The sequence below is a fragment of the Lontra canadensis genome, unplaced genomic scaffold (genome assembly GCF_010015895.1).
Source record: "Lontra canadensis isolate GAN:19392208 unplaced genomic scaffold, GSC_riverotter_1.0 scaffold2, whole genome shotgun sequence".
Lineage (NCBI taxonomy): Eukaryota > Metazoa > Chordata > Mammalia > Carnivora > Mustelidae > Lontra > Lontra canadensis.
In genome coordinates, this window is record NW_022630996.1 from 45,954,878 (window position 1) to 45,979,079 (window position 24,202).

At 39.4% G+C, this 24,202-nt stretch overlaps 1 protein-coding gene across 1 annotated transcript in view; it reads right to left on the reverse strand.

Moving 5' to 3' along the window:
- The window catches only part of DNAH11 (dynein axonemal heavy chain 11), a 317,403-nt gene that overhangs the window by 274,323 nt on the left and 18,878 nt on the right, over positions 1 to 24,202 (reverse strand). The window contains exons 6-8 of the mRNA XM_032873525.1: positions 20,571 to 20,782; positions 12,446 to 12,679; positions 11,160 to 11,327 (exon numbers count right to left, since the gene is read on the reverse strand). Of these exons, the coding sequence (XP_032729416.1) occupies positions 11,160 to 11,327; positions 12,446 to 12,679; positions 20,571 to 20,782 (614 nt within the window). The remainder of the gene's footprint in view (positions 1 to 11,159; positions 11,328 to 12,445; positions 12,680 to 20,570; positions 20,783 to 24,202) is intronic.

The window sequence follows — 24,202 nt, forward strand, 5'->3', positions numbered from 1 at the left end:
GAAAGGAACCAAAGCATAACATTAAAGAAAGTCATTAAATAACCAGGGAAGAGAGCAAAAGAATAAAGAAGTACAAAAACAAGCAAAGAACAATTAAAATGGCACAAATTACATACCTATCAATAACTACTCTAAATGTAAATGGTCTAAATACTCCCATCAAAAGACATAGGATGACTGAATGGAAAATAAAATGGGACTAATCTGCTTACAAGAGACTCACTTCAGACCTAAAGACACATAAAACTGCAAGTGAAGGGCTAGAAAGATATTCCATGCAAATGGAAGTAAAAAAAAAAAAAAAAGCTGGGGTAGCAATACTTATAGCAGACAAAACAGCATTTATAGCAATGACTGACTGTTAATAAGAGATAAAGGCATTACATAATGGTAAAGGAAATCAATCCAGCAAGAGGATATAACAATTGTAAATATCTACATACCTAAATATGTTTCATATATAAATAGAAATACATAAAGCCAATATTGACATAAATGGAGAAACTGACAGTAATATATTTGAAGATTTTAACACCCTGCTCACATCAATGGATAGAGCATCCAGACAAAATCAGTGAACAGTGGCTTTAAACAACACAGTAAGCCAGATGGACCTAACAGATATGTACAGAACATTCCATCCAAATACAGCCAAATACACATTCTTTTCAAGTGCACACAGAACATTCTCCAGGATAGATTACATATTAGGCCACAAAACAAGTCTTGATAAATTTAAGAGGACTGAAATCCTATCAAGCATCTTTACTGACCACAACAGTATGAAACTAGAAATTACAAGAAAACTGCAAATTACAAACACATGGAGACTAAAGGTGCTATTCAACAACCAATGGGTCAATAAGTAAATCAAAGAGGAAACAGAAAAAATACCTGAAGACAAATTCAATGGAAACACATGGTTCAAGATCTTTGAGACAATGCAAACAAAAGTAGTTCTAAAAAGGAAATTTATAGTAATACAGGCTTACCTCAAGAAACCAGAGAAATCTCAAACAATCTACCCTTCCACCTAAAGAAAGCAGGAAAAAAAGAACAAAGCCCAAAGTTCGTAGCAGGAAATAAAGAACAGAGAGGAAAGAAACAAAGACTAAAAAAAAAAAAAAAAAAAAAAAGATCAGATCAATGAATCTAAGAGGTAGTTCTTTGAAACAATGAACAAAAATGATAAACCTCTAGCCAGGCTCACCAAGGAAAAAAGAAAACTCAAATAAAATCAGAAGTGAAAGAGGAAAAGTAACCAAAAGCACAGAAATACAAAGGATTAGAAGAGACTACTATGAAAAACAATACACCAACAAAGTGGACAACCTGGAAGAAATGGAAAGATTCCTAGAAACCTGCTATCTGCAAAGACTAAATATGGAAGAAACACAAAATCTGAACAGACCAATTACTAGTAACAAAAATCCATCACTAACTAAAATACCTTAAAAAACCCCAAACAAAAATCCAGGAGCAGGCACCTTCACAGGTGAATTCTACCAAACACTTTTTTTTTTTTTCTACCAAACATTTAAAGGAGAGTTAATACTTATTCTTTTCTTACCATTCCAAAAAAATCTAAGAGGAAGAAATGCTTCCCAATTCTTTCTACGAGGTCAGCACACTGATACCAAAACCAGACAAAGACACTACAAAGAAAGAAAATAACAGACCAGTAACCTTGATGAACATAGATGCAAAAATTAGCAAACCAAATTCAACAACACATTGAAAGAATGACTCACCATGATCAAGGATACATTAACAAAATGAAGGATAAAAATCACTTTATCATCATCTCAATAGATATAGGAAAAGCATCTGACAAAATCCAACATCCATTCATGATAAAACTGTTAACAAAGTAGGTTTAGAGGGAACATAACTCACTCTTTTAGAGGGAACACACCTCACATTACCAAAGGGTATATAGGACAAACCTGCAGATAACATCATTCTCAAAGGTAAAATGCTGAAAGCTTTTCTTCTAAGACTAGGAACAAAACAAATAAGTCCACTCTCACCACTATTATCCAACATAGTACTGGAAGTCCTCACCACAGCAATCAGATATGAAAAAGAAATAAAAGGCATCCAAACTGGTAAGGAAGAAGTGAAACTGTCAGTACTTGCAGATGACATGATACTTATATCGAAAACTCTTAGGATGCCACCAAAAACAAAACAAAACAAAAAACTATTGGAATAAATGAATTCAGTGAAATTCCAGGATACCAAATTAATATTCAGAAATCTGTTACACTTCTATATTATAATAACAAACCAGCAGTAAGAAAAATTAAGAAAACAATCCTTCTTAAAATCTTCCAAAAACTGTAGAAGAGGAAATACTCCTAACTCATTCTGTGAGGCAAACATCTCCCTGATAGCAAAGCCAAACAAAAATACTACAAGAAGATGAAACTCTAGACTGGTATTCCTCATAAGTAATGATGCAAACACACTCACCAAAAAATGAGCAAACAGAATCCATCAGCATATTAAAGGAATTACACACAATGACCAAGTATATTTATTCCTGGAATTCAAGGATGGCAAATGAAAATCAATGTAGTTCACCACATTAATCAAATGTAAGAAAAAAACCCCAATCATCTCAATTGATGCATAAAAAACATGACAAAATTCAACACCCTTTTATGATAAAACCACTCAACAAAGTTAAGAATGGAAGGAAACTTTATCTACATGATAAAGGCCATCTATCAAAAATGCAGAGGTAATATCATACTCAATGTTTAAACCTTAAAATCTTTTCCCTTAAGATCAGCAACAGAATAGGATGCCCACTTTTACCAGTTCTACTCAACATAACAAGTGCTAGCTAGAAATATTAGGTAAGAAAAAAAATTATCAAAGGTGGAAATTGAGAAGTGAAATGATCTCTTAACAGATTAAAGGATTTTATATGCAGAAAACCCTAAAGATTCTGCAACCCTACTCCAAAAAAAAACTTTCAGCAGTAATATATTCATCAAAGTCATAGAATACAAAATCAACATGCAAAAATCAGTTGCATTTCCATACATTACTGACAAACAATAAAGGTGATCCTTACAAGATATTAAAAAAAATTTTTTTTAAGATTTTACTTGAGAGAGAGTGAGCATAAGTAGGGAAGAGAAAAGGCTTCCTGCAAGCAGGAAGCCCGATGTGGGACTTGATCCAGGACCCTGAGATCACGACCTGAACCAAAGGCAGAAATTAAATTGACTGAGCCACCTAGGTGCCCCAAGATATACAAAAATAAACTTAAAGTAGATCAAGACCTAAATGTAAGAGTTAAAAATATGAAACTCTTATAAGAAAATACTGGAGAAAATCTTCACGACATTGGATTTGGCCATCATTTCTTGGATATGGCATCAAAAGTAAAAGACAACAAAAGAAAAAATGGATAAATGTGACTTCAAAGTTAACTTTTTTGCATCAAAAAACACTATCAGGAAAGTGTAAAGACAATGCACAGAATGGGAGAAACTACTTGCAAATCTTATATCTAAGAAGGGATTAATGTCCAAAATATAGGGGAAACTACAACAAAGACTCCAATTTAAAAAAAAAAAAGAGCAAAATACTCGAACAGACCTGTCTTCACAGATATAAAAATGGCCAATAGGTACTTAAAAAAAAAAAAAAAGACCAACATTACTTGTTATTAGGGAAATGCAAATCAAACCACAATGAGTTATCACTTCAGAGGCATTAGGATGGCGAAGAAAAAGAAGAAAAGAAAGAGAAAATCAGTAAGTGTTAGTGAGGACATGGTAGTCTTGGAATCTTTCTGCACTGCTGGTGGAAAAGCAAAAATGTTCGACCACTATGGAAAAAGTTTAGAAATTCCTCAAAAAGTTAAACATAGGGGCACCTAGGTGGCTCAGTTGGTTAAGCTCCTGCCTTTGGCTCAGGTCCTGATTCCAGGGTCCCAGGATTGAGCCGAGCATTGGGATCCCTGCTCACTGGGGAGGTCTGCTCCTCCCTCTACCTCTACTCCTGCCCCTCCCTATCTGTGCTCACACTCCCACTCTCTCAAATAAAATCTTTAGGAAAAAAAAGTTAAATATAAAATTACCACATGATTGAGCATTTTTTTTTTTAACGAATTACTTGAGAGACAGAGAGTGTGTAAGAGTGCATGGGGGAAGTGAAGGGGGAGTGATAGAGGGAGAGGGAGAAAGAGAATCTCACCAGACTCCCCACTAAGCACCCAAGTCAGGGCTCAGGCTAAGGACCTTGAGATCATGACCTGAGCCAAAAGTGAGAGTCGGACACTTAACCAACTGAGCCACCCTGGAGCCCCACAACCAATCATCTCTAATCCTAGATATATACCCCAAAGAAGAGAAAGGACTAACAAATACTTATATATTATTGTGTATAGCACCATTATTCACAAGAGCCAAAAGATAGAAACAACCCAGGTGTTCATCAATAAATGAATCTCAGCATTTACACATATTATCTAGCCTTGAAAAAATGAAACTTCAACGCATGCTGTAACTGGATGAACCTGGAAGACATTATGCTAAGTGAAATAAGCCAAACACAAAAGACATCGTATCAGTCCACTAACATGAGATATATAAAATAAATATGTCCAGAGACAAAAAGCAGTCTAAAGATCACCAGAGACTAAGGGGAGGGGGCAAGGAAGAGTGGTCATTTAATGGGTAGAGTTTTCATGTGAGATGATAAAAAGTTCTAGAAGTGGATAATACTGATGATTGTACAACACTGTGAATATACTTAATGCCATTTAACTGGAGAGTTAAAAATGGACACAAAAGTAAAATGTAAAACATGTCTTACCACAATTTTTAAATAGGCAAAAACAGAAAAAACCTTACCTCCATTTCGATTCCTTCATGCTCTTTTAAAATATAATTGTCTTAAATACTTTCAGCACATACACTTAAAACTAGTGTTCTAATTTTTGCTTTCACTGTCAAACAATTTAGAAAATTCAAGAGGACAAGGATAGTCTCTTATTTTTACACATATTTTTCCTTACCATGTTTTCCCTGGTGTCCCTAGGCTCCCTGTTTTATCATTTCCTGTCAGGAGAACTTCTCTCAGCTGTTCTCTTAGGTTCAGTCTACTCATGACAAATTCTCATAGTTTTTTGTTCTTCTGAGAATTTGATTTGTCCTTAATTCCTGAAGGGTATTTTTCACTGGATAGAGAACTCTGAGTTAATGGATTTTTTCTTTCAGGACTTGAAAAACATTTTGCCATTTCCTTCTGGCCCCCATGATTTCTGATTAGAAATTCCCTGTCATTCAAATCATCTTTCCCCTTAGGCAAGACTTTCCTTGTTGCTTTGAAGATTTTTTTGTCTTCAGTTTTCTAAAGTTTAATTAAGTCTCTTGGCATAGAATTCTCTGGGTTGTTCCTTGGATTTACCTTTGAGTTCTTATTTCCTCTTGAATCTGTAGTTTTCTACCTTGCCAAACTCAGCAAGTTCTCAGCCATTATCTCTTTGAGACCTTCAGCTTCATGGTCTTTCTCCATGTCCAGTGACACAAATGCTAGGTCTGGTACACTCCCACAAGCCCCAGAGGCTCTGCTCTTTCTCTTTGTCTAGCCCTCCCTAGTGTTCAGACTGAGGGGTCTCTATTGCTCTACTTTCCAGTGCATGTTTGGTTTTCTAAGATTTTATTTATTTGACAGAGAGAGAGAGAGATCATAAGTAGACAGAGAGACAGGCAGAGAGAGAGGGAGAAACAGGCTCCCTGCCGAGCAGAGAGCCTGATGCAGGGCTTGATCCCAGGACCCTGAGATCATGACCTGGGCTGAAGGCAGAGGCTTAATCCACTGAGCCACCCAGGCACCCTCCAGTGCGTGAATTCTTTATTCCTCCATTCTGCCACAGAATTCCATATCCCAGTGCTTCATATTTTGTTCTATTTTCAGCTCTAAAATTCATTCATTCTATCATCTATTTGCTGAAACTTTGTATTTCTTTACTGAGGCTGCTTTTTCATTTGTTTCAAGTATGTTCATAATTACTTATTGAAGCATTTTTAGCCTGGCTCTTTAAAATCCGTGAATCCGTGAGAGAATTCTAACATCTCTGTCATTTCCATGTTGCTATCTATTAGTGGTCTTTCTCATTCAGAGGAGACCTTCTTGGCTCTTGGTATAACAAGTCATTTTCAATTGACCCTGGACATTTTTATATTATGAGACACTGGATCTTGAAACTTGTTTTCGCTGATTTTCTCCAATACTGCTCCAGCCTCATCACTGTAGGTAGAGATAGACATCCATGTTCTCCCTTGGCATTGGTTGATACCGAAGTGTGAGGAGCTCTTTACCATAACTGGGTATTCAAGTTCCCCATGTGGTCTCCACAGATGCCAGTGCAGGTGACTTGGTTACCACTTGGCCATGGTCAAAGTCCTGACTCTCCAGCAGGATTCCTCTGACACTACCCCAGTGGGCTAAGTATGTTACTGGATTAGGAAGAAAGTCGAGGATTCTCATGGGGTCTCCACTGACACAACAAAGTGGGAGCTCTTTAGTGTCCAGGCAGGATGACAATCACAGCTCTCTAATTACCCAATCTCTGGCACCATCCCGGTGGGGGGTGGGGGGAGGGTGCTGAGGCACCTGTTACAGACTTCTTTAAGATTTTATTTATTTGCCAGAGAGAGACAGACAGAGAGAAGGAAAGAGAGAGGGGGAGAAAGAGAACAAGCAGGGGGAGGGGCAGGCAAGAAGGGACAGGGAGCCCAATGTGGGACTTGATCCCAGGACCCCAGGATCAGGACCTAAGCCAAAGGAAGATGCTTAACTGACTGAGCCACCTAGGCTTCCCCAGACTGATTTTAAGTCTAGGCTCCCCACTCGGTCTTTGCTGGCATGAATGGGAGTAGGACACAGTTTCTTCTGTAGGGTTTGGCTGAACTAGAGAGATTAGGTCTACAAGTTTTCTTACTATGCTGCTCCCTTCTTAAGAGAGATCAGGCTTTTACTGGGGCAAGTTATGTCTGTGCTCATTGGTGTTTCCAGGTTGCCAGTGTATCCAGTCCCATGTCTAGGTAAATTTCAGGTAACAATTTTATATAAAAATGCTTTAGCCCTACTTACTAAAAGGTATATGGAAAAGTATATCTATTTCATCTTCCCAGAAGAAGTTCCTAAACATCTATTTCATCTTCCCAGAAGCAGAAGTTCCTAAATGTATCTTTAAAGAATGTTATCTACTACTTTAACATTTAAAAATAAATAGTCATAAATACAATGGAATAAGATGCAATTCTTTAAAAAGTAGGCAATGCCTTTGTAGTGATACAAAATGACTGCCAAACTACATTAAGTGACGAAAGCAAGGTGTAAGTGGTGTGCAGAGAAGGCTATCTGTGCAAAAGCAGAATGCAAGAGAACCCACCCATGGACTTGCTAGTGCATGAACCAAGTATTGCTGGAATATTATACAAGAAACTCCTAATGGTAGATGCCTTTGGGGAGAAAAAAGTGGAAAATTAAGGAATAAGACAGCAGGATAAGAAGTAGGAGACTACCTTTTTGCAGGATATGTTTTCAAAAAAGTGTCATGCTTTTAAAGAATAAATTTTATCTAAAAAAATAAGCAGGTAGGACATAGGAAAATCCTGTAGATGGCTAACAAGTTTTTATCACTAAAATTAGAAAATGCTACATACAGTAACAGAAGAACTAATCATTCGGTAGGCTAGAACAGAGCAGAGGACAAACTGTAGGAACTGGAATACAACCTAGTATGGGTTAACTAAAGAACAACTTGGAAAATGTATTTTAGATTCTGGTATAATGACAGACTGGAAGCAAAAGATACTGTATCTTGGGATCAGCTCAGCTTGGGGCACAGGCGCTCAGGTTGATTCCTCCGACCACAGCACCAGCCCCCCTGCCCAGATGAACTTATTCCCTTCATTTCAATGAGGAGACAACAAGGCAAATACTGAAGAGTCAGAGTGGCACAGGGGAGAGTGCTGGCATGGGCTTCAGAGTTTGGGGCTGGAACCGGGTCCCCTCCCAGGGGACCACGGCGGCGGCGTCTCAGGTAATTTGCTTGTTATCCGCCTGGACATCACTCTCAGGATTACAGTGAGAATGAAACAGGAATGTGTGAAGATTCGGCATAACTCCTGGTACCTAGCAATTACTCAGTAAATATTAACGGACTCTGATTAACAGAGACTAAGTGGAGCCAGGACATTCCTTTCACAAATAGCCACTACCCCTGATTAAAGAAAATTCTCCAGATAACTACGCAAGTAACACCTCAAAATGTCAGCAAAGGAAAGCTGCCGGGCCTGAAGTGATCTGGCTAGCTATTAAATACAACTAATAAAGCAAATCTCTTAGCAAGTTATTTTAATACAATACTGTTGTGTCTATATTCATTTAATATCAAACTTGCTAAGTGACTAGAACATAATGATTCCAACCACTAAAAAGAAAATATAATTACGTGGTGTGAGAGAGGTGGTAGTTTTCACTACAATGACAGTATCACAATATATGAATGTCTGAAATTAACAAGTTGTATACCTTAAATCTACACGATGTTAAATGTCAAATCAATTTCAACAATAAATAAATAATCCAAGTCTCTCCCCTTTATTGTCTAAATCTCAAAATTCCATAGGAAGAAGCCCAAGAAATGCCTGAAGTGATCTTTCTATTCAAAAATAATTGAGAAACCTAGAAATATTTTTAAGGATATGCCTGAGAAAATCCCTATGTTCTATAAATGGACCACAGTGGCACACCTCTTTTGCCTGATTATAGGCTTGAGAGTGATTGAAAGAAACAAATACTAGTACATCCAAATGCAAATCAGCAATTATTTCTTTAATTTACTGAAACATATTTGAACCATTATTATACTAAAGTCATGATACAATCAACTACTATTTTAGCGCTCGTGTATATTAACTGGGGACCAGGGAACATGCAAAAGTATATGCAGTGGGAAGAGAAGGGCACGTGGTGGGCATGTGGATATGACTGTATGAATATACTAGGCTGGAAATAATTTCAGAAAATGTCTCCTAAAAATTACCAATTCATCATAAAAATCAATACAAGGAATTCAGCTAAAAAGCCCCAGATAAAGCTTATTAAGCTAAAAATACATAATCATTGCAACATTCTGAGGCAACACTGATAACCAGGGCAAAGCTTGGGGCACCTGGGTGGCTCAGTAGGTTAAGGGTTTGCCTTCAGCTCAGGTCATGATTCCAAGGTCCTGGGATTGAGCCCCGCATCGGGCTCCCTGCTCAGCGGAGAGCCTACTTCTCCCTCTGCCTTCCACTGCCCCTGCTTTTGCACTTTCTCTCTGTCTCTCTGACAAATAAATAAAATCTTCAAAAGAAACCAAAGGCAAAACTCTTCAACATAAGAAAAGCAATTAAATGAACTTTTAGTTAAATAGTATTTTAATTTTAAGGAAGGCCCAAAGTCAAGGAGCGTCTAGGTTCTCTTCTAAAGAGAAACACCCAGAGAGGAGGATGAAGAACTTCGAGGCCAGGTTATTAATGTCTCACCCCAGACACGGACATCAGAAGTGAGCCCTGGGGCACCTGGGGGGTGCAGTCGGCTGGGGGTCTCACTCTTCATTTAGGGCTTGGGGCATGATCTTGCAGTGAGACCAAGGGGCCAGTGTGGGCTCTGTACTCAGCAGGGAGTCTACTTGAGATCTCCCTCTGGCCCTCCCCCTGCTTGTGCATGCACTCTCTCTAAAATAGATAAATCTTAAAAAAAAAAAAAAAAAAAAGGAGTAAGCCTTGCCCATTTTACTCACAAAATAAATGGGACTTCAAAATACTCAATACCAAAATACAAATACTAAGCAAATACGTATGTTAGGAGCAAATGAATATTGTATTCCTCCTTGTTTGCGACTCTGCCAGGCTTTGGGAAGAGAGGGATAAACTCAGGACCTCTGGCATGGCCAAGGTAGTGACATCAGCTGAACCTCACCTCCTTCTCCAACCCCTGCACTCTGAAAACCTGCCAGGTGTTCCCACCATGGGGCAATCCAGACTTAGCTACTCAGGTGCATCCGAGGAGTCCCTGCGCAGTGGGTCTCACACTTCTCTGCCAAGTTGCTCAGGAGAGCTAAGCCAAGGCACTGCAAGAGTTATATTCCCTCCAGATTCCTGGAATGCCCACCACGTGGGAGAGACATCTTACAGGCTCTGGAGATGAGCTCAGGCTCTTACTCACCAGGGTCCTAGGTTCCTCCTACTTTTGCACAAAATAGCAGGACACATAACGGCCACATCCTCTTGCCGTTACTTCCACAAGCGGACTAGAGTTCAAAATGATTAAGTCTGCTGACCTTGTCTTTAATAAGGCTAACTCACTGCACTTGTGCATTACACATAACCCATTATTTGACCAAATATAAGCACAACAGTGAAGAAATTCACATTCTGTATAAAAAAAAAAAAAAGAAGACAAGAGCGAAATCCTTTTTTTCTTTTCTTTTTTTCATACCCAGACTTTACCGCTCTTGGCCGACAACTGAAATGACGCTATTCTTATCCTAGAGCTTCAGGGAGCCTCCCAGGCAACTCCCTGGCCACTAACGGGCTGGGAATGGCAGAAAACAGAAGCACCTACGTCTGAAAGCTTCCCCTTATTTCCTTGAGCCTGAAATTATGAAACTACAAAGAACACTAAAGAAGAACAGCAAAAATATGTGAGAGACAATATACATCTTCATAATATATGTAGTGAATAGGCTAAAACGAAATGTTCAAATAGACCAAAAAATTATCCAGTGATTCAGGAAAAGGACAAAATAAAACACACAAATTACAGAGACATCAGTCATACAGAAATGAGTTAATCTGAAAACTTCCTTTTCAGTACCCATAAGCCAGAAACAAATCTAGACTGAGTCCACTGCTACATTAGAAACAGCTGTCAATGTTCTCCACTTCTAAACGCAAAGGCCTAAGTTCCAGTCCCTGATCTACCACTAAGTAGATGAGAGACTTCGGGCAAGTCATTTAACCTCTTTCATCCTAGAGAGATTCTACCGGGCAGTACCTATTACCACTCTGACCTTCCATCCTTTCTAGCTTTAAAATTATAAGGTTCTATGCAATGAAAATGCGAAGGTATAATATTACCGTATTATTGTAATCAGATGGGTCATAAGTGCTCTGTTTAAAAACTTCACATAGTCCCATAAATTCCTCCATCATCTCGTGGATTTGTCCATTTAAAATCGCTCCTTTGGTACCACCAAATTCAAGTCTTTCCAGTTTTTCAAATTCCAATATGGCGACAAATATATCCTTGGTAAAAACACAGTACAATAAAGATCTTTCCACCACCTTGAACAGGACGGGAGCAGTTTAAAGTTGCAAAGATGAAACACTTTCAAGCATTCAAAAAAAAATCAGCAATTTAATGTACACTTACATGACAGAAAATTATAAATGATTTAAATGAACAAAGTTACTGGTTTTAAAATCATATTCCCATTTTCACATTTCCTGAGAATTTTCCAGCAGTCCAGGCAACACCTACTTTACCAGAGCTAAACATATGATTCTGTACTTTTACATCCTTCTAACCCTACCTCAGATCCCCTCAGATAGATCTAAAATCCTATCTTCAGCCTCCACTTTGCAGTGAATTACCTCCCTTACTGAGAGGGGGCATAAGACTGTTAAGGAAAGACACCCCTAGTTAGGCATTTAGCTCTTAGACTTTGAGAGGCATTCAGGCTGATTAAGGGATGGGAATTTTCAAAACACACAGTTCTAATTTTGGATGAAATACAACAAATTTTATGACAACAAGAAAGTCCAAACTTGAAATAGCTTTACAAAGAGCCGAAAGCACTGCCACTAGATCCCCTGCTTTAAAAAAAAACCCTTAGCCAGTTGGCTCCAACTACGTGTGTGAATGTTTGTACATGCGTGTATTCAATGTTTGTTTTTAAAGTATCTGAAAAACATTGACACACAGCACATATTTCCATGTTCTTTTTTTTATGATGGGCTTTAGTATTTTTATAGTCCATATATTGATATTCTGAAAGATAGTGTGGCATTTAGATAATCAAATGGGTTTTCCAGGGATAGTAGAAATTCTTGATTTACAATGGTCTTCCAAGAGCTTATTAAGTTAGAAGTCAAAGATCACTAATACATAAGAGAGTCTCACATATATTCAGTATACTAAAAGAATAAAAAATGAATTAAAAAAAGAAAAGAAAGAAAGAAATCAAAGTAAAGCTTATAAAAATAACCTTAACAGCATTGGCCTTGTCAGCACTTCATAATAATCCAGAAAGGAGACCTTCCTCTCTCCCACCCAAACAGAATAAACTATCTCCCAAATGATACAGAAAACAAGATTTTTTTAACCCATCCACAATACAAATAAATCACAAGTCAATAAATACCTCTATTTTCATGAAACGGTCCAGAAATTTGTCAAATCTACAAAACACCAGTTGAGACTGGAAATCCCACGGTTTTAGCTCCTTGTTTTCCTTAAAATAGCTTGCCAATTCTTTTCTGTAGTCGAAAAAAGACTTTTTGAAAGTCTTTAAGATGTTAATGGCCACCTGAATCTTTTCCAAAGAGTCTTCAACTTCGCCTTTCAAAAGATCTTCAGGTGAAAGGTAAGCTATTGCCTAGGTTTTAATAAAAGGAAACTCTGATCAAAAATATGTTTTAAAAAAAAAAAGGTTTTTTTAGTGAAAACACCTGTTTCAATGAATTTTTTTTTCAATGAATCTTTTTTTTTTTTTAAGGTTTTGTTTATTTACTCAAGAGAAAGCATGTGGAGAGGCTCAGAGAGAGAGGAGAGGCAGGCTCCCTGCTGAGCAAGGAGCCCAACAAGGGGCTCAATTCCAGGACCCCAGGATCATGACCAGGCAGAAGGCAGACACACTTAACAGACTGAGCTACCCAGGTACCCCTCAATCCTTTTGTTTTGTTTTTGCTTTTTAAGATTTTATTTGAGAGCGTGAGACGCACTGGGGGGAGGTAGAGGGACAGAGGGAGAGGGAAAGGGACAAGAATACTCCACACTGAGCCTGACCTGAGTGGAAACCAAGAGTGAGACACGGAGTGGATTGAGCCACTCAGGCACCCCTCAATGCATGTTTTAAATGAAACATCCTTGAATTGAGCTAGCAATGCTGTGAGACAAAAAATAAATTCTAGAAATTCAGATACTGGGATTTCAATGACATACTTGTATACATTAGAATTATCCACAGGAGACTCTACAATTTCCGAATACACTTTCTAGCAATGACTAAGTTTTTGCTAAGCTTTGCAGGTATGACAACTATATAATGAGAATTTGCATGGGTATTCTCACTATGAATATTCTGCATAATTTTTCCTTCATATAAAGAAATACACAAACCAGAAGGGGAACTCTTGAAGACCATGGGCTTTAAAAAATATGGTCACCTTACCTGGTAGCAGTGGGTCATCTGTAAAGGTGAGAGAGCTCATATCGTTAAGGGTCACACCAGCAATTTTCTTACGGTAGCAAGCATCTCTTCTACTAACATTATGGGACATAAAATCTAGTGGAAATAATGCTATATAAACTAGTTTTAAGTAGAGGAAATGGAAAGGTAAGAGGGTTTTTTAAAAGAAAGACCCATGCAGGGGCATCTGGCTGGCTCTGTCAGTAGAGCACATGACCATTGATCTCAGAGGCAAAAGTTCAAGCCCCATGTTCAGCATGGAGACTTATTTAAAAAAAAAAAAAAAAAAAAGACTCTAGTAGCAGATTCATGTACACTGGTCAATTTCTCATAGGACAGTCACATCTAGGTACCTTCCAGGCCTTCCCTACCCATATTTGTTAGGAATATTCAGAATTTCCCTCTTTAAGGACTTCAAGAAAATATAAATTCTATAGGATCTTTTGTACACTATTTCTTCCCGAAACATCTTCAACTCACATAAAACGTAGGCTTAAATTTTGTTCCTTGAATGTGGTGGTTGCTTAGAAAGTTGTTACCTATCTCAGTGGAGTACATAATGAAAGCCATTGAGTTCACCTACCAGATGGAAGGATTTTTTCCTAAATGTAGACATAGTATTCTTCCCCCACAAATGGTCATAGTTTTACATGTAATATAGACTGTGCCATAATTTGTAAGTAAAAAAACTCATGTTTAGCTTCTAAAACCCCTACAGATTAGAATTCTTTGAGTTTGAGCTGTAGATCACCCATCTGTGCTCTTACTTCCCACTGCAACTGCCTGGAAGAGCGTACATGGCCTGTACGCTGCGAACACTGCACAGAGAACACTGACGAGAACCACCAGTAATCCCTTAGCAATGCATGTTATAAAGGAGTCAACATTTTGGTACAGGCTAGGATTTCCAGAGACCTTTATCTTTATGTACGCTTTATAAAAAATGTGTCCTTTGTCCTTTCAGGAAGCTTAAAAAAAAAAAAAAAATCTGTGGCAATAACTCAATTGCCTTCTCCGTTTCAGGAGCCCCCAGTGACTTAATTACCTGCATCTAACTTCACATCCAGGCAAGCTGTTCTTACTTTCATTCTTACTCCTCCTGATGGACCTTCACACAAATGACACAATCACAGCAATTAATCTCCCAAAGACAAGGGTACGGTACTCATCATACTAAATACCCTAAGAAAATCTAGTCTGTATCATTTCAATGAGCAGCAGGGTGTGTGAGGAACAAACGATCAGCAGGAGGCAGTTATGATCCAGTTAGGGGCTACTAACTGCTTTTGTGATATTAGCTAAATTATCTCAGAGGATCTCAGTTTCCTCATCTCTGAAAGGAGCGAGATGAATTAAGTGAACCTCAAAATTCCTTTTAGCTCTTAAACTCTGAATTCTTTTCTGCTTCCTACAGCAACACTCTGGAGCACACCCGACCATGAGTACTCTATTCTCTCATACTCAAGGGTCTCAGCGCACATCAAAAACCCATGGGATTTAGGATGAACTGGTCCCCACTCAGAGGCCTTATACACTAAAATACTGCTAACCAATTTATCAATAAGCCAATTAATCAATTATTAATTAAGCAATTTATCTGCGAGACTGTGTTAGCTGGATGCCAGTTCTCAGCTGCTTTTTTTAAATGTGCTTTTATGGATTTTTATTTTTGCTCAAACACGACATCTCTTTTCCAAGCTGACCTCTCAGACTTAAAACTTTTCTTCACCTAGGATCTTTTTTGACAAAGGTTTTATTTTTTCTTTATTTGACAGAGAGAGAAAGAGAGAGAGAGAGCAAAAGCAGGGTGGAACATCAGAGGTTAAGAGAGAAGCAGACTCCCAACTGAGCAGGGAGCCTGATGCAGGACTCGATCCCAGGACCCTAGGATCATGACCTGAGCCAAAGGCAGATGCTTAACAGACTGAGCCACCCGGGCACATCTCTTCATCTAGGATCTTTAAGAACAATATCCACAAAAGAGATACTGAGCCATGGAACAGAGTGGTGGGCCTAGAGTGGTAATGAGGTACAACAAATAGGGAATAGAGTCAGGTTACCAGAGAAAAGAAGCAAACCATTAAAAAAAAAAAAAAAAAGACACCATTCTCAAAACTCCAGTATGCCATCAACTGAGGTGGCCAGGTGGCCAATGAAGAGATGATGCCTTTTATAAATCCAGCCTAAATGACTGTTAATGGCCACTGTTAGAAAACAAGGGAAGAGAAACATATTTACTTCTAAAATAAAAAGGATCTGAAATTGGAATGCCTAGAAAGATTGGTCATAGAATGAAAATGAATGGAACCAACCAGGAATAACAGCAAATGGTGGAGACCATGGTTATCTAGACAGCACATGACCTTTCCAAAGGGGTACCCAAAGCTCCTATAACAGACTGTGCCAATGGTCATGATACAGCCAGTGCTGTGAGATCTCTAACTTAGCAGTGGAGGGTGGAACACCGAAATTTAAGTGAGACCTCCTCAATTTAAACAATACTTTTCTAAAATTTTTAAATACCACAGAAATTTAAAATATTACATTGATGTATTAGCCAAATACATATGATAGAATGCCAAATTACCTCTAATGTTTAACACAGCAAGGGTTCAAATGTTTTATAAACACTTAAAGGTCAATAGATTCAAAGTATATACAAAGTATATTCAAAGTATATACAAAGTACATGAAAGCTACATTATGAAATTATAAAAAACACAAAATTGTGCAAGGTACTGGGGCACCTGGGTGGCTCAGTGGGTTAAAGCCTCTGCCTTAGGCTCAGGTCATGATCTCAGGGTCCTGGGATCGAGCCCTGCATCAGGCTCTCTGCTTAGCAGGGAGCCGGCTTCCTCCTCTCTCTCTGCCTGCCTCTCTCCCTACTTGTGATCTCTGTCTGCCAAATAAATAAAATCTTAAAAAATTGTTCAAGGTAAAAATTAAACAAGATGGTACCACCATATACCCAATAAATCGTCCCAATTTTTTAAAAAATTGTAGTTCTCAGGTTGCCTGGGTGGATCAGTTGGTTAAGCGTCTGCCTGCAGCTCAGGTCATGATCTGGGTTCCTGGAATGGAGTCCACATTGGCCTCCCTGCTCAGAGGGGAGTCTGCTTCTCCCTCTGCCCCTCACCCCACTCATGCTCACTCTTTCTTGCTCTCAAATAAATAAAATCTTTAAAAAAAAAAAAAGGTAATGTTCAAAGCTGGTGAATTATAATAAAATGTTTTACATATTGGTAATAGCAATGTAATTGATACAACCTTTTAAAAAAGAATTTGTAAATATCAAAAATTATTCAAGGGTCATGAAAACATTGCACCCTTTGATCATTACCAGGAATTTATATTAAACCGATGACCCAAGTTAAGGAAAAAGGGACTCTCATATAAAATCATTTTCTGCACATTGTGTATAACAGAGGAGACTGGAAGCAGCCTAAATATCCAACAATAAAATAATTTTTCAAGGAGTTAATAAAAAAATAATTATATGTGTGATAAAATGCATAAATACATGTAAGTTTTGAGAATATGAAATATAGGAAGGCTGAATTTTATGGTGATAGATGTGCAGGACTATTTCTATTATTATAAATTGTATGTGATGAAAATATTTTATAATTATCATTAGTATACCACATATTACATTGTAATTAAAAATCAAAACTGTTATTTTAAAATATGGGGCCTAGTGTAATGGCTAAGAAACTGTGCCACTTAAAAACTGGGTGACCTTAGGAAAGCTATTTGTCTTCTCTTGAGTTCAAGGGATTTTTTAAAATTATAAAACGGATTACTAATAGCATCTCTGTCACAGCATTGATAGGGAATTACATTTTTAGTTTCTGTAAAGGCTTAGAAGAGTTCCTCGCAAATAAAAGGCACTATATACTGCTTGTTAACATAAGAAATAAACTAGACAGAAGATCACTGGGGAAGACTTGGGGAGAGCTCAGCTGTTCAGGGGACCCAGGTATGAAAGTTGGCCCATTACTGATTTGTGATTCGTAACATGTTGGGGCACCTTCACTACCAAGTCCACTTGAGAATCAGGGAAATCAGGTCATCAGAACATTTGGACAGGAGCCAGAAATACTAAGCAACAAGGAAAGCTACATTATTTGCTTGGGAGCTTGGCAAACTGGCCATGCCATAGACTAGAGGCCAGGGATCACAGGTCTAAAGCACTTCTTAAAAACCACTTACTGCAACAGATAATCACCTTTGGAGTTGATAAATTAGCAGGGCTTTGTAGTATTAAGTTTTAGTAAATCTCAAAATATGAGGATCCTTTAAAATGGGTATAGCAGAAGTTGTGAGAATACATTGCTGACTTCAATAGGGATCAAGATCTTTAAAATGGAGATGCAAAGCCATTAGGACCTAGCATACTTGCTGACCAACAAAGAAAGAAATAGAACAAAGCCAGAGGAGAGAATATAGCAAGGAACTGACCGGTTGTTGTTGTTATCTCCCATCAATAGCTGCAACTAATTTGAAGGTCAATAGCTTAGAACTAGCTTCGACTGAGCCCCTGTTAAATGTCACACTGGGCACTCAATTTAGGTTACCTCTTGATCCTCAAAACAGCCCATGAACTGGGCATTACCCTCACTTACAGCTATGGAAACTGAGTTGTCAAGAACCAATTTCACTCCGCCTTAAGTATTTCGATAAGAATTGACTTCAGGTTGGTCTGAGGCCAAAGTCCCTCTCCATATTCTCCACCTCTTTAAAACCAGAGAGAAACACACACATGCACATGCACACACTACTAAACTCTATCTCACAAGTTAGGAGACCCATTCTTTAATCTGGATTTCACCCTAAATTCTCAGGGTAATTCAGCAAATAAGGTCATTTTTCAAGTCTCAGGTAATTTGTCTAAAAAAATATCAGAAATTGGATTGAAATACAGTTCCCAAACCACTGCTGTTCATCCTACCACCATGTTCTCTCTACTGCTTGTAACAGCAAGGCTCTGGGGCCTGGGGCAGCAGAGGCTGCAAGCTGTTTGCCTGGTCTACGAGCACACTTCCAGGGTTCCAAATGCTCTCCAACTCACCCAACTGTACAGTAAAGCATTTTTATTTTCCATGTGAGTCACAATGTCAACACCACTGGGAGGCATTAGTCTAGATCCAAGATTTAGGTCAATCACAGTCATCCAACCTCCTCTAAGCAAGTGACCCAGAACTGTCCCAAGTAGCCTATCTCCTCTGCCACAAAGATTGATCTCAGAATGGAATCAGAACCCACTGGACCGGAACTAAGCAAGGAGGACAGTCCCTTTCCAGGGAAGTTACTCTATGAAAAGGGGACATAGCTAGAGTACTAAAAGCCATCTTACTTAACAAGTGATGAGAATAAAGTCCAAAATAAAGCGACCAAAATGGAGGATGACGGCGAGCTTTGAAATTATCATCTGAGACCTCTGAAACAAGCTGTTCCAGAAGCCACTACATTCTTAACTTTCCAGTTCACATGAATTTATACTTTTTTTTTCTCCTTCAGATTGTCCATTGCAGCTGGAGGCAATCCACTTCTCATGGAAAGCAACGTTAACAACTCACAGTCCAAGCCATACAGACACAGATCCTGCTTCTCTGGCATTTGTTTTACAAGAACTCCTTAGTGGTTCAGACATACTTCCTGCTTACGGAGTTTGCTACCTAGAGAATGGTCGGTCTCTCTTTCCAAGCTCATATGCTGAAGCCCTATTCACCAATGTAACTGTCTAGAAATGGGTCTTTCAGGAGATGATTATGGTTACATGGAGTCCTAAGAGCAGGACCCTCATGTCATAGGACTGTGACTTTATAAGAAGAGAAAAAGAGCTCTCCCACCCCCACTCCATGTGAGGACACAGAGAAAAACACAGCGACTGCAAGCCAGGAAAAAAGAAAACTCAACAGAACATGGCCATACTGGCACTTTGATCTGAGTCCCCAACTCCGAAACTGTGAGAAAACTATTTCTGAAAATAAAGCCACCCCGGTCTATGGTATTTCATTACAGCAGCTCAAGCAGACTCAGACACAGCCCCAACTGAGAACCACAGGGTTATGTGCCCTCCAACTATCTTTTAGCTCTCGAATTATACAATATTCTCTGATTTTATGGATGCATGAAGAATTAAAGTTCATAAAGAATATTTAAGGATGCAGTCCAATTTTTTAAAACATTTTCTAAGTGAAGAATAGAGAAACAAATATAAACTGGAGATTTTTAAAGGTCAACTATGAATCAACTTTTTAAAAAAGATTTTATTTATTTATTTAACAGAGAGATAGATCACAAGTAGGCAGAGAGGCAGACAGAGAAAGAGGGGGAAGCAGGCTCCCTGCTGAGCAGAGAGCCTGATGCGGGGCTCGATCCCAGGACCCTGAGATCATGACCTGAGCAGAAGGCAGAGGCCCAACCCAGCTGACCAATCCAGGTGCCCCTGAATCCATTTTTTAATAAATTGCATTACTACTTTTCAGCATTCTTTCTCAGCCAGGTTCTCTTTATTTTCCAAAAGTCTCCCATCATTTAGTGTTCCTGTGGAAACCAAAGAGAAAGCTTCGAAGAAAGGACCATGTCTATCTGCCTTTTCTTATTTAATATTTTGAGAAGGGGGAGTGGGAGAGGGGCTGATGGAGAGGGAGAATCTCAAGCAGGCTCCAGGCCCAGTGCTGGAGCCCGAAATAGGGCTCAATCCCACAACACTGAGATCATGACCAGAGCCAAAATCAGCAGTCAGATGTTTAGCCAACTGAGCCACCAAGGTGCCCAACTATCTGCCTTTTATTAGAAGCTGCCTTCAATCTCTTTGAAGAAAGGTAGAGTATTCAATCCAGTAACAAACTGTCATTTGAATGCACTGGACAGATTTCCAGAGCTTTTCTGCCATTTAGAATAAAAAGTCACCTGGTCTTTGTTACCATAAAGGTCCTTTCTGAAAAAAAAAAAAACAAAGGAAAATGGTATTCTTACTAAAGACTACATTTATTTGCTTGTCATTGGTTTATTAAAACCTACCACATGGCAATGATGGTTCTTCCTTTTTTTTTTTTTTAATACCACATACCTGGTTAATAAAGAGGTTACAAAACTCTTGCAATAGGACTATAATCCGAGCAGGAGTATTATAAAACTTGGAATGACTCCAGATGAGGCAGGTGGTATGAAATAACGGGGCGATGAGCGCACGGATCTGAGGGAATTCTGTCTCCTGGAGACACCGAACATGTCTTCTCAGGGGTCTCAGGTAAAGCTCCACATCTTGGGCTTCCAGGAGCGCTAAGAGGAACGAAAACCACCATCAATAGGCTGTAGTCTCCTTTTTTAAATACACTTTACAAGTTCAAGCAAACAATGCTAAAGAACATGGCTATACTTAAATAGGGACACCACAACTGAGCCACTATGGATTTGGAAGACTTACACACAGTCTGCATGTAGCAGCCATCCAAGCAAGCCCTGGTGTCGTTACCTACAGAGCCCAAGGAAAGCATGACGCAACACTCACTGGGAAAATACACCTTTAAGATCTAAGGATATTTACCCAACTGCACGAAACTACAGAAATAAAACAGGTCTGCAAACTTGTCATCACTTTATGGTTGGGGTTACAGGCTCATCACTGGAATGTTAATTCCTCTTAGGTACTTGGTATCAAGACAATTTCAGTGTCTCATCTCAGTGTCCTATGAGAGTAACTCAGGCAATGACTGTGGAATTTTATATTATTCAAAATGTAACTACTAAAATTGTCCCATACAGGTGATAAAAAAATAATTTGGAACTAGAGAGAGGTGAGAGCTGTAGGACATTGTGAATGTAGTAAGTGTCATTCAACACTACACTCAAAATGGTTATTTTTATGTGAGATGAATTTTATCTCCATCTTAAAAATCATTAAGCAGGATGAATAAGGAATATTTCCCAAAAATGCGATATACATGAAGAAAATAATTAATGCTTAATGTAATCCAAATTTTCTCTTGATTAAAATTAGTAATTTCAGGGATTCCTGGCTGGCTCCATCGGTAAAGCACGCAACTCAATCTCAGGATGACCAGTGCAAACCCCACACTAGCTGCAGAGCTTACTTCAAAAAAACAGACATCTCATGGGGTGCCTGGGTGGCTCAGTGGTTTAAGCCTCTGCTTTCAGCTCAGGTCATGATCTCAGGGTCCTGGGATCGAGCCCCGCATTGGGCTCTCTGCTCAGCGGGGAGCCTGCTTCCCTTCTCTCTCTGCCTGCCACTCTGCTTACTTGTGATCTCTCTCTCTCTGTGTCAAAAAAAAAAAAAAAAAAAAACCAAAAAAAAAAAAAAAACAAAACTTAAAAAACAAAAACAAAAATGGGCATCTCGGTACCTCAGTTGGTTAAGCACCTAATATGATTTCTGCTCAGGTCATGATTTCAGGGTTGTGAGATCGAGCCCCAAGTCAGACTCTGTGCTAGGCAGCAAGCCTGCTGGAGAATCTCTCCCTCCCTCCCTCTGCCCCTCCCCTCCACCCCTCACCCAAACTGCTCACACACACACAGACAAAAAGTCATTTTAATGTACCCTGAATGGATCTCCAACCAACTGGATTTTGCTCCTGAGACTACAAATACCTTTGATTAACTGAAAGGAGGCTTTATTTATGAAGGTAGGGAATTAAGTAGATTCTTATTTTCTGGAGTTATCCCAAAAGATTCCTGTCAGGGGCAAAAAACAAAGCAACACAAACCTGCCAACTTTTTTGAGCTGTCAGGGTCAGGAATGCACCACTCCTATTACTCCACTTATCAATAACCCATTTTTCTGTCCACCTAAACAATAAAGACCTTGGAAGAAAGAGAGCATCCAAGAATTGTTTTCTTCCCCAGTTATACTCATGCTTTCAAATTAGTGTTTTTATCAATGTTAATTTCAAAATTAAATAATCACATCTGATAAGTGCCTTTCAAGTACAATAAGCACATCTGGTGATTTCACAAGGCCTCAAGGACGTCCTTGAGAAGGGGTCTTGCATGTCTAACTGACAATGGCTTCGGGCCACTTGTTCTACTGAAAGAGTTTATGTCTGAATCTCGAAATCCATGTGCTCCTAAGGCCCTGAGTACCCCTGGGATTTGTTCCTGCAGAAACTTTATCCATAGAAAATTTTCCTCTTATACCAAGACAGAAAAAAATTTGAGCACTTTTTGCTCACTGAAGATAAGTCACTGTGTGCCTAGTACTATGTACCCAGTATAATTTATCTTCAATCCAAAGGTTTTGCCCCCCAGGGCTCATTTGGAGATGTCTGGTGACATTTTTGATGTTCACAGCTGCAATGGGGTGGGGGTGGGGGGTGGGAGGGGGTGGAGGCCATGGATGCCACTCAACATCCAGCAATGCACAGGGCAGCTCCCCACAACCAACAATCATCCTGTCCAAAATGTCAATGGTGATAAACCGTGAAAAGAATGAAAAAAAAAAAATGACAAGGTTGAGAAATATTGCTCTAATCCTCAGAACAATTCTGCAAGGAAGGTGTTAATATGCCAGTTTGGCTGATGAAAATCGGAGGCTCAGCAAATTTATTATGTACTAAGTGGAGCTGGGATAGAAATTCTGATCTGACAGATCTTCAAACCCAAATATTCCCCTCATGATCCTCTTCCCAGGAGAGCTTCTGGGGAAAACCCTGAAGAGATAATCTAACTCTGAAATGTATTTTAAGTATTTCCTAACTTACATATGCTATATAGGAAGAAATTAAAGAGCCTCTAGGAGAAGCAAGATGGCGGAGGAGTAGCAGCCTGAAATGACATCAGGTCCCAGGAGTCCAGATAGATAGTTATCAAACCATTCTGAACACCTACAAACTAAACAGGAGATAGAAGAGAAGAGCAGCAATTCTAGGAACAGAAAATCGACCACTTTCTGAAAGGTAGGACGGGTGGAGAAGTGAATCCAAAATGACAGGAATATAGACCGAGGCGGGAGGGGCCATTTTCCAGCAAGTGGTGGAGCAGCAGAGCACAAAATCAGAACTTTTAGAAGTCTTCTCCACTGAGGGACATCACTCCAGAGGCTAAGCAGGGGTGGAGACCTCACGGGGACAGTGCAGTCTCAGGTACCATGGGGTCACAGAAAGACCAGGGTGTCTGAGTGTGGCAGAGCTCCCAGGTATCCAAGAAAGGAAGCCGGCTGCAGAGATGGGACTGAGGGGTGGGCTATCTGCTCAGGTTTACATTAAACAGTGATCCAAGGCACAGTTGGGCCAGTGCTCTTTGAGCAGGGACTCCCTAAGTGGCAGATCTGGAGAGACTCACCTTCCTCCTCCAGAAGGAGTGGCATGGGAGCACATGGCAGGAATCTGCTGGGTTTGGGGACTCCAAGTGGGCCATGCACCAGAGAGAGAAATGCTCAGTCACAGGCCGGGTGAGCATGGAGCACAGCCGGAGACCAGGGAGATGGGAGGTATGAACTGTTTTGCTCTGAGGGCACACTGAAGAGTAGGGCCCTGAGCTCTCAGCTCCTACAGGCTGGAGATTGGGAGGCCACCATCTTCATTCCCATCCTCTAAAGCTGTATGGAAAGCTCCCAAGAGCAAACCTGAGCAGATTACTTAGCCTGGCCCCAGGCAAGGGTGGTGCAATTCCATCTCAGGCAAAGACATTTGATACTCACTGCAAAAGACCCCTCCCCCAAGAGATCAGCAAACACATCCAGCCAAT